General features: G+C 44.9%; 1 protein-coding gene and 1 long non-coding RNA gene across 2 annotated transcripts; one reads left to right on the top strand and one right to left on the bottom strand.

Moving 5' to 3' along the window:
- Positions 1-6184: 6184 nt before the first annotated feature.
- LOC141371411 (uncharacterized) lies at positions 6185-12211 on the bottom strand. Its single transcript, XR_012376361.1, has 3 exons — positions 11308-12211; positions 8985-9129; positions 6185-8379 (listed from the first exon to the last, which is right to left on the bottom strand). It is a non-coding gene; the product is annotated as an uncharacterized lncRNA (long non-coding RNA).
- Positions 12212-16507: 4296 nt separating this feature from the next.
- LOC112823237 (phosphatidylinositol N-acetylglucosaminyltransferase subunit Y-like) lies at positions 16508-16721 on the top strand. The gene has a single exon (XM_025870852.2). The coding sequence runs from the start codon at positions 16508-16510 to the stop codon at positions 16718-16720; it is 213 nt and encodes a 70-aa protein (XP_025726637.1). The 3' UTR covers position 16721.
- Positions 16722-17422: the final 701 nt, after the last annotated feature.

Here is a 17422-nt window from a genome sequence, read left to right as displayed (position 1 = left end):
CCAGAGTTCGAGCAAATTGCTCTTCAGTGACACCCTTGCCGTACGCCAGTTGGGTGGCCAATCCTCGAGTAACATACGGTATTTGAAAACCTGCCTAGGGCAAAGGTGGGATGCAGTCTTCCCTATTCTGGAACCACTGGAGGGGCCCCAGCCTGTCACCAGGTCAGCTTGCCTACTGGTTCTGGGAGGGTTGTACAGGTGTATAAAAATGTTACCACGTTGTGCTCTCCATTATCTGCCATTTTCTATGTATTTTCCATTTTATTTAAAATGTAGCACTCCTGCATTGATTTCACAATAACGTTTGACCCATTAAAGATTCCAGAGAAATAGGGTGGACCCAGGTTTTTGACGAACCTGAATGAGTACATTGATTGACTCCCCTCTTGGAAGAGCTATAAATATCCATGTGACCTGATTCCCAGGGCCACTTCCAATAGTGAAGGGATTCCATAGCTCAAGCATCATTGGCTTCATGGGGATTCTGCCCTGGCTCTGCAGAACAAGTTTGGATGCCTCTACCATATAACTGCAAAGCTCTAGTGTGCTTAGGCCTTGAACCCATAGCACTTTGTAGTGCTGCAAATGGTCATGAACACCAGTTAATTCCTGGAATCAGGATGGCTGGAGGGAGGGACCAGGTGCATGAGGAGGACCAGAAAGAAAATTGGGAGTCGGGGAGAGGTGTAGCTCGTTTAACAGCCTATTAGTATGTTTTGGGGTGGAGGGGAGGGGAACAAGGAAAACGCATTTCGTGGCAACTTAATCTGTATTCTGGAAAATAATGCTGGCTTCAAAGGCTGACTCCCAAGCTGTGTGTGCTAGTGGCCAGGACCTCCAACCTAGAGCCCTTGCTGTGTTTCTTTTTGCCCCTTGCTTGGGCACCTGTCCCCTGGCATTCACACGGTAGTTCCACAAACAGGCTTCTTTTCCTGGAATCTTAAGTTCCTAAACAAGTTCAGAGCGAAGACCACCAGCTGACCTCTCCGGGCATGGTTGGTTTATGCCCAGCATGATGCAGCCAGGAGATGGAAGTGGAATTTTTCACAGATCTTACCCACCTGGCTTTAATTTGCGCAGGGCTTCACACCCTCTTCCTGCCTCCAGGAGAATTATTTGATCTCGTTTCTCTTGTCAACAGCTGCTGAGATTCTGCTCCAGTTTGGGACCACAAGGTGGCCCAGACCTAAGTCACACCACTCGGACAACAGCTGCCCCATGGCTGCAGAGCCTGTACCTTTAAGCCAGCACGAACTGGAATAGGCATTTTTAACTAATCCAAACTCACTTCGGCTCGATGGTGCCTACCTGATGGTTAGTCCCTAAGGCCTGCTGAATCTAAGTGACAAATTAATGTCCCCCTCCACGTGTTAACCCTGCAACTGGCAGCTTTCCCCCTTGGGTGTTAGCAGCCTTGATCTTCCCCGGGGACTGCTGGAGGGAGGAGGACCTTCCCTCCCTCCCTCCCCTGCCCTGCATTTGATTTGGCCAAGGGGGCCACCTCCTTTTTTCCCTTGGCACCTCTCCCGTCTGGTCACACTAGGACAATCTTCCAGGATGCAGTAACTTAGTTCTCTTGTCCCACCTGATCTTGGAAACTGCTGTGAGTAACACATGGCTTATGATTTTTTTCCTCTTTATTGTGGAAACAATACCATAAGAAGAAATGTCCAGTTTAAGATTTTTCTTGTTTTTATCACAGCTTCCAGCTCTTGATGCACTTCTTGGATTTTTGTCTTCTAAACTTACAGAAAGTGAATTACATCCAGAAGTTTCGTAGAGTTGCCCCTTTTGTCCCTCTGCTTTCCTAAATACCTTGGGGGCTTCTTGCATAGAACACATTTCTTAGTACATCCCAGTACAAAGGCAAATCAGCATCCCCACTGAATTCAGCCTAACACAGAACTTGACGCTTGGTAGATACTAGTGAGTGAGTACTCTGAGTGAACAGAGACGATGGTTAAGGATGGCTCGGTCAGTTAAGCATCCGACTCGACTTTGGCTCAGGTCATGATCTCAGGGTTGTGAGATTGAGCCCCGCGTTGGGCTCCATGCTGGGCATGGGGGCGGCTTGGGATTCTCTCTCTCTCCTCCTGCCCCTACCCCCTTGAGTGCTCTCCCTCCCTCTCTTCCTCTTTCTCTCTCTCTCTGATAAAATCTTTTTTTTTTTTTAAAGATTTTATTTATTTATTTGAGAGAGCGAGAATGAGAGAGAGAGAGCACATGAGAGGAGGGAGGGTCAGAGGGAGAAGCAGACTCCCCGCCGAGCAGGGAGCCCGATGCGGGACTCGATCCCGGGACTCCAGGATCATGACCTGAGCCGAAGGCAGTCGCTTAACCAACTGAGCCACCCAGGCGCCCACTCTCTGATAAAATCTTTAAAAAAGAATAAGTCTTAGAGATTTACAAAGCATTTAAGAAAGAGCTGGAGGGTTAAATTCCATTTGGCAAGCCTCAGGCTCTCAACAAGACTGGAGGTGCCCACTCTTGCACAATATTCGGCAGCACAGGGCTCACTTCACAGGCAGCTGCATCACCTGCTCTAAAACTTCCCTAGGGTGTTACAGTCCGCTCCCCTACGTCAAAGCCTTAATTTCATACGGTGTTTCAGGGACATGCTACACTCCCCAAGGTTGGCTTGGGTTGAGGTCTTCTGGTGAGGGGGTGGGTGAGACTGGGTCTGGTCTGGGCCATGGCCCCGCACCAAGGACACCCTCACCCAGTGACCTGTGAAAGGATTCTGGCTGTTGCATTACCCTGGACATCATGTGCTATGGGTGAAGCCGATAGCAGAGCATACTTGGGAATCAGCTGTGCCTGAGATGATGAAAGCAAGCCCTGCCTAGCTCCTTCCTCATGTATGGCTCTGGGCAAGAGATGTCTCCCAGTGGCCCAAGTGGGGATAATCATGGGGTTGTTATGATTATTGTTAAAAGATATATGTTGTTAAGATATAACAGAATCTTAACAGATTGTTATGCACAGCAATTAGCCTGGATCGTGGCCTGTAGCAAACACTCATTCTACGTATCACATGGTCTTTTGTTAGTGCATAATTTAAAAAGAATTTTTAATTGTAAAATGCATCATGTATGCAGATGACTACAAAAGATATATTTGTATATTCTAGAAAAATAAGAATCAAATGAAAGCCTCTGTAATCATTACATGGGTTTTGAAATAGAAAGGTACCAGGACCTGAGAAAGTTGTCAAGTGAGCCTCCTCTTCCTTGCTTGCCCCTGTAGTCACAGGGTTCCTCTCCTACAATCCCTTGGTTCGGCTGATTTACCTAAGTGTGCCCTTTCAATCAAGAATTGTTTAGTTTCCCTGTTTTTGAGTTTCCTATAAATGTATTCCTAGCATATTTTCTTGTGTCATTTGCTGCTTTTTATTTTAATTTTAATTTTTTTGGTGGGGAGGGCAGAGGGGGAGAGAGAAAATCAACCTCACAACCCTGAGCCATGACCTGAGCCAAAATCAAGAGTTGGATGCTTGGGTGCCTGGGTGGCTCAGTTGGTTGAGTGACTGCCTTCGGCTCAGGTCATGATCCTGGAGTCCCGGGATCGAGTCCTGCATCGGGCTCCCTGCTCAGCGGGGAGTCTGCTTCTCCCTCTGACCCTCCTCCCTCTCGTGCTCTCTCTCATTCTCTCTCTTTCTCAAATAAATAAAATCTTAAAAAAAAAAAAGAGTTGGATGCTTAACTGACTGAGCCACCCAGGCGCCCCTTGTGTAATTTACTTCTTGCCTTCAGTGTTACTTTGTGCTTTTCAATCCAGTTGCCATGTTCCTACAGAATCACCCATGATATCAAAATCCTGCAATGGCCATTTGGGTTGTTTCCATGTTCTGACCATTATCAACAGAACTACTTTGATATTTTTGATATACTACTTTGAATATTTTGATAGATCCTGGTGCACCAAAATTTCCCCACTGTGGCCTTCAACTCTAACTTCACCAGATAATGTCAGATGGTTTCACAATAGTATACAAAATCCTATGAAAACACAACCACAACCCTCAGTACCTTGTAGTGAAAACACCATCCTTTCTTCACTGCTCAGAACTGTTGCCTCTCAAGATCTAGGGACCGTCCATGCAAGGTCTGATCCTGATCTCTCTATTCTACCCCTGCTCTAGGAGTCAGTCCCTGGGCCAAGGCCACACTGTTCTTCCTCTTTACTAGAATTTTATAACATCATGGCAATAGGTAGAGCAATCCTACTCCCTTCCTCTTCTTGATCATTTTGCATTGTTATGTACATTTTTTAATCAGTACAGTTCCACTATAAATCCAGTTGGGATTGTATTGATTCTATAATTTAGACCAGTATTGACTGACATTGAGTTTTTCAATCCATGAACAACCCCTATATCTTGCCATTTTCTCATTTTATGTCCTTCCCTCAGTGAAATTTTATAAGTTTTCCCGAAATGGTTTTGCACATCTTTTGGTAAATTTATTCCTAGACACTCAAGATATTTTAAATTGTACTCTTTAAGAAGCCACTATCAGGAATCCTGTTGTAACAACTTAATCCATATTCCAAGTAACATAGATACCCAGTGGTAAATGGTAAATGTCACTATTGCCGTGGGGCTTCTGACTGCCTGAGCAATCCAGACCTTTTGTGCAAGGCAAGAATGACCTTACTAAATTCCATCCATGAAAAGCCTGCTCCAAACCTACACACCACACATTGTACTCATTCAGTAGAGCAGAACCTGTCTTACTTCTGGTGCTAAGTGCAGCAGGTTTCACTTAGGAATAACCCAAGAATTATCCAATTTTATCTCTGCAAAGAATCTCAAGTAAAATAAGAATTCAACATTCAACATATTTATTAAGGACATACTCTATGCCAAACATTATTCTAAGCACTGGGGATAGAGTAGTGAATGAAAACAAAGCTTGTGACCTTGTGACCTATATTTTGATTGGGGAGGCAAGTAATTAGTTAACAAGGAAACCATTTTCTATGGGAACAGAAGTGAGGATGATGGGAACATGGAGAAGATATGTCTAAAACAGAATCATAGGCATTAAGCTATAGAAAGAAGCAAATGGAAAGTACTATTGGGGAGAATCAAAAGAGTGAAGAAAGAAACCCCTCTGGAAGGAGGAGTCTCAGCCCCGTCTCACCAAGTAGAGCTGAGAGAGGTCTACCCTCAGAGGGAGCTGGGGGTCTTTACCATAGGCTCTGGAGTCTCTTGGAGCCCATGCTGTGTGAAAGGTGTAGATCTCCCCTATCTGCCCCACAGAAAAGGCACCTACATTTTTTCCCCTCCCTTTTCCTTTAGATATTTCTGGAAATGAGTTGGGAACCAGGAAAATAATCTCTAACTGCATAGACATCTACCCCAGTTCCGCCCCCTGTTGTACCCTCACTGAAAGACAATGTCCCAAGGAGCACTCTCCCCTCTCCATGGGTGGTTGGCTCAGTTCACACTAGTATGAAGAGCACCCCACATTGCCAGAAGTGCCCACCATCATGTCCCCACCAAAAGGCCTTCCACTACCTCCTCAGCCACTGACCTCTGCATTTCCTTCTATCCAATATCCGATCCCAGCCCAAAGGTGTCTTCCATTTATGATTTGCAAGAGAAAGTTACAGCTTTGTTAAAAGTAGTCCTCCAGACCATACACAGGACTCTGCTCAGGGCCTCAGAGGCTTTCAAGCCTGAAGGAATGAATGGGCTGGTTTGACATTTGTTTCAAAAATCCCTTATAGAGGATTTTTTTTTTGTATTAGTGTATATCATTTCATATAGATATAATTGTGTTAAATAAATTGGTGTTTCAAAACAATGTCTATTAATACTCTACATTTGCAATTTAGAAATGAAGAAATATGATCACAATTTAAAATACAATGGACAGATTTAACAATAAGACACTTGGAGAGAAGTTTGGAGAGAATTTAGAAAAACGAAAAAATTACAAGAACAGAGACAGGGACAGAAGATCAGAATGAGAAGGTAAGATACACAGAGGGTAAAATGAGAAAGTCAAATATCTAGCTGGGAATTGCAGCAGGAGAGAGAGAATGAGGGCAGTCAGTGTCAAAGAGAAAAGGCTGAAAACTTTCTGAAATTCTCACGAATCCACAAATTCAGGAAACCCACTGTGTATCAAGTAGGATCAATTCTTTTTTAAACATTTATTTATTTATTTGACAGAGAGAGAGCACAAGCAGGGGAGCAGCAGAGGGAGACGGAGAAGCAGGCTCCCCGCCAAGGAGGGAGCCTGATGAGGGGCTCGATCCCAGGACCCTGGGATCATGACCTGAGCTGAAGGCAGGTGTTTAGCTGACTGAGCCACGCAGGTGCCCCAAGTAGGATCAATTTTTAAAAACCTATCCTTTACATTGTTGAGGAATCATGGAAACACCAAAAACAAAAGTGTTCTTGAAAGCAGCCAAGGAGAAAAAGAACACCTGAGTATTCCTCATCAAGAGTGACCGCAGACAGTTGGTGGAGAAAAATGAATGGTCAACCCAGCTCTCTTATCCAAGAACTAGGACAATATAAGGACATTTCCAGAAAACAAAAATAAAGTTAATAAGGAGGGAAAAAGTGATGCTGGTAGAGTGACTCACTGCTGGTGGTCCAATGTCCATCCTCCCTTCTTCCATAGTAATAGTTCCCCTGACTTCTATAGCTGGCCACAGGCTGAGAAGCTGGTACCTCCAATTACATGGTGGTAGAATGTTTGGTCGGGTTTCAAGGCCTGCATTACTTTGGACGGTAGACTATAATTTGACCAAATCTGTAGCATTAGGGAAATGGTAGGAAAGATCCAGAATGATGGCTTCAGTTGATAATTTTTTGATTGCTTTAAGCGAAGCCATGAGAAAGACAAGAATTCCGGCTAAATCTGGCCAGCCTGTAAAGCAGCAATGGAAGCATCCAGAGTTTTGCTAATACAGGCACATTCTGTCTCTGGTATCCATATACTCAGCCAAATATTTCTGTACAACCAAGTCAAACAGTTATGAGCTATGCAATGGAAGGGGCAAACTTTTTAGGGGAAAACTTTCTTAACTCTTTGGGAAGATGGCATGCAGGAAGGTAAGATTAAGGTGGGTTAAGGTGTTGTTTTCCATTTCAAAGCTACCATAAATAAGAACAAAATCTGGCAAAATCAGATTATGGTTAACAGGGTTATGGAACAGGAACTTTCCTACTGAGTAGTGGGAGTACACATCGGTACAGTTTGGCATTATTTAGTAACATAAGCATCTCTAATATCCCTCTTAGGGATATACGCCAAAGAAACTCATGCACATTTGCACTAAGATATGTGGACAAGAATGTGAATCAACAACCCTGGAAGTGGCCAGCAGTCCACCTACCGCACAGTTGCTCAACTGTCATATATTTACATCACAGAGTGCCGGGCAACCACGAAAATGAACAAAGCACATCTACACAAAATGACATGCATCAGTTTTGAAAACAGCTTTGGGCAAAGAAAGTGGTAACAAATTATTCTTAATATGTGATTCCATTTGTAAGAAGCTCAAAGACAGACAAAGGGAAACTATATTCTTTGGAGATGTATTCCTTGGTGGTATACCTTAGCATCCAATTTATGGGGTAAAAACCAAAAAAAGAAAAGGGCATCTGGGTGCCTCAGTCAGTTGAGCGTCCAACTTGGTTTCGGCTCAGTTCATGATCTCAGGGTTGAGGGACCGAGCCAAGCACTGAGCTCCATGCTCAGCAGGGACTCGGCTTCAGATGTCCTCTCCCCTCTTCCTCTCTCTCTCTCAAATAAATAAATAAATAAATAAATAAAATCTTTTCTTAGAAAGGAAAAAAGCATTCAGTGAAATATATACGAAGAACAGACGGAGCATGTTGAAGATAAAGTGTTCCAATGCTTTGTTAATGAGAGAGGTTAAAATATCAACTCTAGAATATAAGAATGTCTTTCATCCCATACGCTCATTGTATAATACAACCTTGCACTACCTCATGGATGGAATCTTTGTTCTCCTCCTCTTAATCTGAGTGAAACTTTGGGATTCTCTCAACTAATAAGGAACAGTGGAAACTATATTGTATGATTTCCAAGGACAGAGCATGAAAGTGCCTTTGGTTTGGATCTCTTGGGACATTTGTTCTGGGAACTCAGCCATTGTCCAGTGAAGAAGCCCAAGAATCTGAGGAGAAGCCCACTTGGAGAAGAAGCAAGGCCCCTTGCTCCCAGACCCCAGACCAGCCAAACTGCCAACCGACAGCCAGCATTAACTTGCCAGCCATGTGAATGATCCGTACTGAAAGTGGATTGTCCAGTCTCAGTTTGAGCCATCTCTGTGGATGCCATATGGAGCAGATGAAAGTCATTCCTGTCCAGCTCTATGGAAACTGAGTATCTGTGAGCAAAAGAAATGTTGTTTCAAGCAACTTCGCTTTAAGAAAGCTTGTTATTCGACAATAGACAGATGATACAATGGAAAAATTCTAGAAGCATTTCACTATGGAAAGAAGACATGGATGCCCACTATCACCAGTCCTTTGTATCATAGCAATGACCTTCTCAGGCAATGCGATTAGGCAAAAGTAATCATAGACATAAGAATAGCCAATTGACTTTTTCCTATAGAATTTACAATAAGCATTTCTCCATGATATTATGGATATGTACCTATTGTATATGTTAGCTCTATAATATAAACTGTTGACTACCAAATAGTTTATATGTTTATTTTCCTATATTTTACAGAATTTCTACTTCATAAACATAGCTGTCATGAACATCCTTATGGTTAGCTGGATCAAATGACAGGGACATTTTAAGGGTTTAAAATAAAATCATTACATGTTCTTAAATTGCATTTTTAGTGGCATCAAAAGAGAATGCAGAGTTCAATTTCTCATCACCCACAATAATTACTGATCTTTGTTAATCTGATTAATGAAAAATTTTATCTCGGTGACGTTTCTTTGCATTTCAACTAGGTAAAAAGCAGTTTCTGACCTGCTTTGATTTGAATATCCAGGAAGAGGCTGCAAGACTTCCTTCATGCAGGGGGAAGTGGGTCTAGGTGGCATAAAGTCCTTTCTGCCAAGAATAATCTATGCATAAGATAATCAAATAAAAAAGCCACTGCCTGCCACATTTGCTGCAAGAATAAAGGGAAACATAACATAAACTCTTACAACTTGTAATTTTGTTATTCAACAATATTTGCTGGAAACCATGTGCTCTTCATTGAGCTAGGAACATGGGATCTGACAAAGAATTGGAAACATTCCCTACCCTCCAGGAATTTGCCTTGTAATGTAGAAAGAAGACAAATAAAAAGACATTTATTATGTGAGGGCGCCAAAAAGCAGAGATATTTATACCACTTTTTTTCCTGTAAAATAGTAAGTTTATTAATTAAAGATACAGTACTTGAGAACAACCTTCCATTTCATATATCAAAGAATTTATATCTTTCACCTTACCCATGCCTATAATAGAGACTACCATCTAAATTAAATGGGAAAATAGAGGAATGTATGGCTTTCATTCATCTAAATCCACAAAGGAAAGCCGAGCACCTGACAGATTACGGTCAGTCATTATGTTAACCACGGGAGGGCAGCGGCAGCCTGCCTATGAAATGCTTCCTGGCTAGTACTTTTCCAAACCTTGGTGAAGATCTGTGCCTGTTCCACCATATGAGAGTTGGTGCTCAGGATCTGAACATGACCCAGGTGCTTAAAATATGGCTTCTCTCCTGTTGGTAGGGTTCTCAGCCTCACAAGGGTTCCACAAGACAGCTCCAAGGTCCCCTTTTGTGACAGATTCACAAGAATTGCTTTGAAACACCTGCATCTTGCCAGTGATGGGCAGTCCCAGGGGCTCAATATCGCAGAGGACTTCCTCCAACTCAGATGGGTGCTCTCGATGAGAAGGTGCCATGGGAAATGGGCGTCTTTCCCACGGGGCCTTCCTGAGGCTGGGGGGTGGGGGGCACATATTGTCATCACCAGCGCAGTTCCAGTTGTCTGCGCAGGCCCGGAAGGATCCTACTCTCAGTTAGTGTGAACAAGCTGCTTATTGCTTTTTCTTGTCTTCTCTCTTAGATGATTTCATTTTATTCGAACCTTCTAGAACCCAAACTAGTACATTATTTATCATAGCACAGACCCCAAACACTTGCTACTGTAGAAAATGCCATCTACCATTGTTCAGGAAACCAGAACCTTAAATATAAGACTGAAAAATTCAGCAAGAATATATCCGATTTAACTCCCTGTACAAAGAACCTGGTACATATTGTACACATTCCAGATTGAAGTCTGCTTTTGTGAAGCAACATAGATAAATCTAATTGAGTTCTTGTTCTTGCCTTCTAAAGAATCCCCTTGGGCAGCAGCTTGGCCACCTTACTTGGGAGGTCACAGCTTATTACCACTCTGGAACTCCTCTTGGGTGCTCCCCCTCCCCAAAGCCCTTAGCTCAAGGGGCTTTGAAATATTTTCCAGGGTGGGAAATCCTTATAAGAGAGTGAACTGAATTTCTGGTACAGACTGAAAGAAGTTTGGAATCCATGAGGTGAATAAAAGGGCAATCAAATTGCATATTACCACCCGGGATGGAAAATGGAAATGGACTCGACAGGAATGAGACCAGGTTCTATGAATTCTAAGCTGGCTCCAAAGGGTACTTCCAGCGATGGGTCCTAAACATATTTTGAACACCTATAGGGTGTTCCTTCCTATGCAAGTCCAGTCTCTAGGTTAAGGGTCAGTCATGAAATTTCACTCATATTTCTTAGAACTTTGTTAACAGATTGGACCCACTCTTGTAATGGCCAAGCAGCTCCTATCAATCTCCCATGGATAAACACTAAAAACTCAGGAGGAAATATAAAAATCTGTTGCTGGAAAATACAAAAAACAAAACAAAAAAACCCCAAAAGTAGGTTTTGGAAGAGAGTTGACCCCTATAAGAATAAAATCACTAGATGAGTTTCCCACTTTTTGTAGCTGTTATCTTTTGTCAAGCCCAGTCTACTGGCAGCGGGACAGCTAAAGCTGGAACAGAAGCCCGCAGTCTTCAAGCATGCATAACCAGAACTAGTTCGAGGCAGTTTAGTTAAAATCACCTGTAACCCTCCTGGCACTTATTGGCTATCATCTCACACAAAGAAAGAAATGCATTTTCTATCTACGTTCTCACACATGCAAGGATGGAATGTGTACCTGAGATTGTTCAAGGACAAAGGACATCTTTATGAAAGGACCAACTACAGGGGGTACAGCGATCATCACAACCAGGCCTTCCTAATTCTATCATCCTTGCTTACCTGTATGCATTTGTCTGTTTCAGTGGTGTGGGTGTAGGAAGCTGACTTGTCCTACCTCCACGGTGCCTAAATCTAGTGGCGAAGCGCACAGCCCAACCGTGTGTCTCTCAAAGCCTTTGTCGACAAGCTCTTGGTAAAAGCGGACAAATCTGATCTAAGCCTGACATGGAGAAATCTTCCCTCCGGAGTTGCGTCTTGGGGGTCAGGACAGCTCAGGGCTTTACAAGATCTAAGTCACCGAGGTCCGCCCTGGCGATCAGTGTTTCAGCCACTAGCGCACAGCCAGTGAGTGAGCACTTGGCAGGGCGGCCGGCGAGACCTCCCGCGCACTCACCCTTAGCCAGAACTGGCAAGAGCCCGTGGCAGGTAAAGGCCCTGCTAGCAAGCCTGGGCTAAGCTCTCCCTTCCACAGCCTCTAAAATTGGAGCCTGTGCTCAAACAGGTCGGGAAAGAGGCACAGGAAGACGGGAAACTGAGCGCAGTCCCACATCCCTCGCCGCTCCCGCGGGTGCAGCGGGCGAGCTCCGGGCGCCTCTGGGCTCCGGGCAGTTGCCACCGGGGACTTGCCGGCGAGCTGAGGGCTGCGCGGTCCCGACTCCCCGGACGACTCGCCAGGGGGCTCGGCCTCCTCGCCCCAAGAGACCTGCTCCTCGCCGCGGGGGCGCCCTCGCCCGGCTGCCCGCAGAGGGCCGGTCCCAGCAGGCTGCTCCGGGGCGCCGCAGTTCTCCCTCATCCGCCCGGAGCCTCGGCGGCTGGGCGCTCCCGTTGGATTCCTCCTCACTCCGGGTCCAGGGCGCCGGCGGGCGGGGATCCCCACCCTCCAGCCCTGTTTGTCTCAGGAGACCCACCCCTGGGTGTAAGCCCGGCCTCCCTCCCTCAGCGCTCGCAGCAACTGCCCGCGCGGCCCAAGATCCCCGGACAATCCCCAACGGCCCCCAGCCAGTTCCCCAAAGGCACCCAGTCAGCCCCCAAGGGAATCCAGCCAATCCCAACGGACCCGGGCCAATCTCCACCGGTTCCCAGCCAATCCCTAACGGCACGCAGTCAGCCCCCAAGGGAATCCAGCCAATCCCAATATCCTGGCCAATCCCCGGAGGAACGCCCCCAAAGGCCTCCAGCCAATCCCCAATGGCCCCCAGCCAGTCCCAAAGTCCTCCTGCCAATTTCCAACGGTCTCCAGCCAGCCCTCAAAGGCTTCTAGCCAATCCCCAGTGGCCCCCAGCCAACCCCCAGTGACTCCTGGTCAGCCTCTAACAGACCTCAAGGACCCTACATTCGGATCTTAACCTACTTTCTGGACAGGGTGGGGAGGGTTCTGGGAGGGCTCCCTAGAGGATGCTGTCTTTAAGAGGGACAGGAAGGACGAGGAGGAGCTGACAAAGAGGGTCTGCAGGGTGTTGTAGGTTGAGGGAAGGAGGGTGCCTAGAGAAGTCATAACTTGGGGGGCCTCTCTGGTTATCTGCAGCTGGAACTTAGAACCAGGGGAGACTGGAGAAGACAATGCTGGGTAGGAGAGTGGAAACGAGATCATAAGGACTCCATGCTCAAATGGAGAGGGTTGACTGGTGCAGTCAGCTGTGTGGTGTGGAAGGAAGCTCTGGAGACAGGGGGGACAATGGACGAAGTTCGCAAGCAAGTCTGGGGCAGGAAGCTGGCTAGGAGATTGTGTGGGTGACCTAGGTAGGAGGGAAGGTGGCCTGGGCTAGAAGATGGCCCTTCAGGTGGGGAATTGTGGACTTGTTTTTTAAAGCTACAAACAAGAACCTAAGTCACACAAAGCAGGAAAGAATATCCAATGGAAAAAAGACCGTCTCTTCAGCAAATGGTGTTGGGAAAATTGGACAGCCACATGCAGAAGAATGAAACTGGACCATTTCCTTACACCACACACAAAAATAGATTCAAAATGGATGAAAGACCTCAATGTGAGACAGGAATCCATCAAAATCCCAGAGCAGAACACAGGCAGCAACCTCTTCGACCTCTGCCACAGCAAATTCTTGCTAGACCCGTCTCCAAAGGCAAGGGAAACAAAAGCAAAAATGAACTATTGGGACTTCATCAAGATAAAAAGCTTTTGCACAGCAAAGGAAACAGTTGTCCGAACCAAAAGACAACTGACAAAATGGGAGAAGGTATTTGTAAATGTCTTATCAGATAAAGGGCTAGTGTCCAAAATCTATAAAGAACTTATCAAACTCAACACCCAAAGGAGAAATCATCCAATCAAGAAATGTGCAGAAGACAAGAACAGATATTTCTCCAAAGAAGACAATCAAATGGCCAATAGACACATGAAAAAATGCTCAGTATCACTTGGCATCAGGGAAATACAAATCAAAACCACAACGAGATAACCACCTCACACCAGTCAGAATGGCTAAAACTAACAAGTCAGGGAACGACAGATGTTGGCGGGGATGCGGAGAAAGGGGAACCCTCCTACACTGTTGGTGGGAATGCAAGCTGGTGCAACCACTCTGGAAAACAGTATGGAGGTTCCTCAAAAAGTTGAAAATAGAGCTACCATACGATCCAGCAATTGCACTACTGGGTATTTATCCTAAATACACAAATGTAGTGATCTGAAGGGGCACGTACACCACAATGCTTACAGCAGCAAAGTCCACAATAGCGAAACTATGGAAAGAGCTCAGATGTCCATTGACTGATGAATGGATAAAGAAGATGTGGTTCATACATACGATGGAATACTACTCAGCCATCAGAAAAAATGAAATCTTGCCATTTGCAATGACATGAATGGAACTAGAAGGTATTATACTAAGCAAAATAAGTCAATCAGGAAGACAATTATCATACGATCTCATAAGTTGAATTTAAGAAACAAAACAGGATCATGGGAGAAGGGAGGGAAAAATAAAACAAGACAAAAAGAGGGAGACAAACCATAAGAGACTTTTTTTTTTAAAAAAAGGTTTTATTTATTTATTTGAGAGAAAGAGGGAGAAGCAGGCTGCCTGCTGAGTGGGGAGCCTGACATGGGGTTCAATCCCATGACCCTGGGATCATGACCTGAGCCAAAGGCAGATGCTTAACCGATTGAGCCCCCCAGGTGTCCCAGGAGATTCTTAATCATAAGAAATAAACTGAGGGTTGCTGGAGGGATGGAGGGTGGAGGGATAGGATAACTGGGTGATGGACAGTCAGGAGGGCATGTGATGTAGTGAGCACTGGGTATTATATAAGACTGATGAATCACTGAACTCTAGCTCTGAAACTAATAACACACTATATGTTAATTAATTGAATTTAAAATAAAAAATAACTAGGAAACCATAAATTAAAAAAAAATCTTGTCATCTGCAAAAAAAAAAAAAAAAAAACAAACCCCAAAAGTCTAAGTCACAGACCAGGCAGGATGGTGGGCACAGGGCTGTGAAGACAGTGGGCCGAGGGTGAAGGTGGCTGAGTTGCCCCTGCCCCTACCTGAGATGGGGAAGCAGCAGTAAAGGCAGGTAGGGCTGGGGTGGGAGGATGGGTTAGCCTGTAAACAGAGATACCCTGGGCCCATCCAGGATTCACAGGGAGAGGTCCAGGGTGTGGACTTGGGAGTCAGATATGGGCTGGATTCACCGACCTATACTGGAGCTACTGGATGATATCAGAGAGCTGGGCTCAGAAATCTGTGGACAGCCCCATCTGAGGGCTAGGTAGAGGGAGAGAGAGGTCACAGGAGACTGAGGCGGCCAGGTGGGAAAAGATGAAGAAAATCAAATGTAAAGGTGTTTTAAAGGCTGATGGAAAAAATCAGCTTTGGGACGCCTGGGTGGCTCAATTGGTTAAGCGACTGCCTTTCAGCTCAGGTCATGGTCCCAGGGTCCTGGGATTGAGCCCCGCATCGGGCACCCCCTCCTCTGCAGGGAGCCTGCTTCTCCCTCTGCCTCTGCCTGCCACTCCCTTTGCTTGTGCTCTCTCTCTCTGTCAAATAAATAAAATCTTAAAAAAAAAAAAATCAGCTTTGGAATGGTTTGCAAAAAACATTGGGCAGTGCTCATGAACATTGAAATATAATTCCACTTTTCAGTATCTACCAGGAAGACAGAGAAGGAAGGAGGGAGCAGTCCATTCCTGAAGGCAGTAAGGGGTACATTAAGTGGAATTCAAAAGCAGTTACTGAGTAAATGCATTTCTTCTGCTAATTAACACCATTCAATAGAAATTCTAAAGAAAGGCATGGATAGACCCCCCCCCCCCCCCCCGTAGCGGATTGCTGCCTTATGGCCCTCCAGCTGGGCAGGGGATTATTATTGCTGCATTGCTTATAACAGAGGAACTTCAGGTACATCCTAAATGTCCATCCACAGGGGAAAGGCAAAATCAAAGATGATCTGTGCAGGTGATGAAACAGGACACACAACAGTTACAAGGAATTCATATACCTATATATGTGAATAGATTCTAAAAACACTGATGAACAAGCAAACATAAATGAATATATTCATATTGACACTTTTTATGAAAAAGTACCTCCTATAAAGGAATTTATATATAGGGATGGGCTGAAACAGCCTGGCTGGCTGAAGGCACCGAGCTGGGTGCTTGTGGCCTGCCAGACTATGCATGCTGAGTGGAGCATGTGGTTGGGCTCGCCTCTGCGCTGTGGGGTCCACATGTACCACGGTTCGTGGGCACCCGTAGATGCCTTCTCACCTCAGGGTCACGGCCGTCCACAGACAAGAGCAAGAGGACCAGGGACCCGCCCTGCGCCTTCGACCAGGCGCTGCTTGAGTTCCTGTGCACCCGCTCTCCCAAGAAGCCACTCAGATATGAAACATCGGCAAATGAACTGATTAATGAAGAGTTGGGAATAGCCTATCCCATTATTGATGGGATCCCTAATATGATACCGCAGGCAGCTAGGAGGACACATTAAAATAAGAAGCAAGAAGAAATGGAGCAGCACTAGATCATAATTAAAAACCACAACACACACAATGAAATTCCTTTTAAAGATTGTATTTGAGAGAGTGAGAGCGCATGAGCAGGGGAAGGGGCAGAGGGAGATGCAGGCTCCCCGCTGAGTAAGGAGCCCCATGCAGCGCTCAATCCCAGGACCATGACCTGAGCTCAAGGCAGACGCCTAACTGACTGAGCCACCCAGGCATCTCACAGACTAGATTTTCTTAATACCACTTACATTTTTAAAAGAGTGGCAGGTAATAAGTGGGGGAGAAGAATGTTTCTGTCTCTTCCTACAGTGACTGCCCTCATTCCGTTGGTATCTCTAGCAGGACTGTTGGCAGCCTCCGTGGAAGAAAACTCCCCACAAGGCTGCACCAACACAACCAGCTTGTGCTTTCACGGTCTGCTCCTGCCCATTACCATACCAGTTTCTGTGTTCTTCCACCTTTGGACCTGGATGGGTATTAAACTCTTCAGGCATAATTAATATAACCAGAGCCAAGATGATATATATGTATTAATGATACGTTGTGAGCATCTATCTCTGAAAGCTCAACTACATGGAAATACTAGAAACCCACTTAAATTGCAGGAAAATTGCTTTGCCTTGCTTCTCTCAGAGGTTTAGGACTATGGGAGGCTTAAGCTGCAGAAGTTTCTTTTATTGTACTTTTGTTCTGCCCTTGTTTTTTGAAAATTCTAATTTATAACTACTGTATCAGAAGAAACATTTCAACACAGTTTCTTCTTGGAAATGAACAGTTCCAACCATCACCTGATAACTTTCTTACCCCATTCATCTAGAAGTTAATAATTAAAATTTTATATGTTTATTTTAGATTCAAAGTATTTGGCAGAGTCACATGTTAAGGATGACTGAAATAATTCCAAAGGAGTTATGTTGAAGTAGTTGTAGAGAAACGCATTTGAACTAGTGTGGTAGAAAACTACAGTAAAATGGAAATTTTATGTACTTGCAAACATTCTGCATTTGTAAAATTACCTTCATTTCTTTGGCATCAATGCTTACATTAGTAATAATAAAATAAGATGACACTTCTCCATTAAAAAGAAAAAAAGGAATTTATATATATAAAGTGTAAGGACGGGCCTAGAGAGACACACCCCAGAATGGGTTACACTGAGCAGGACTTGGGGCACTGGGGTTGGTAGCGATACCAAAGAGGAT

This window comes from Callorhinus ursinus, unplaced genomic scaffold, assembly GCF_003265705.2.
Source record: "Callorhinus ursinus isolate GAN/ISIS: 27379988/994484 unplaced genomic scaffold, GSC_fseal_2.0 scaffold1, whole genome shotgun sequence".
Lineage (NCBI taxonomy): Eukaryota > Metazoa > Chordata > Mammalia > Carnivora > Otariidae > Callorhinus > Callorhinus ursinus.
Note: the sequence above shows the minus strand (reverse complement) of the source record. Positions and strands in the feature narration are given on the sequence as shown.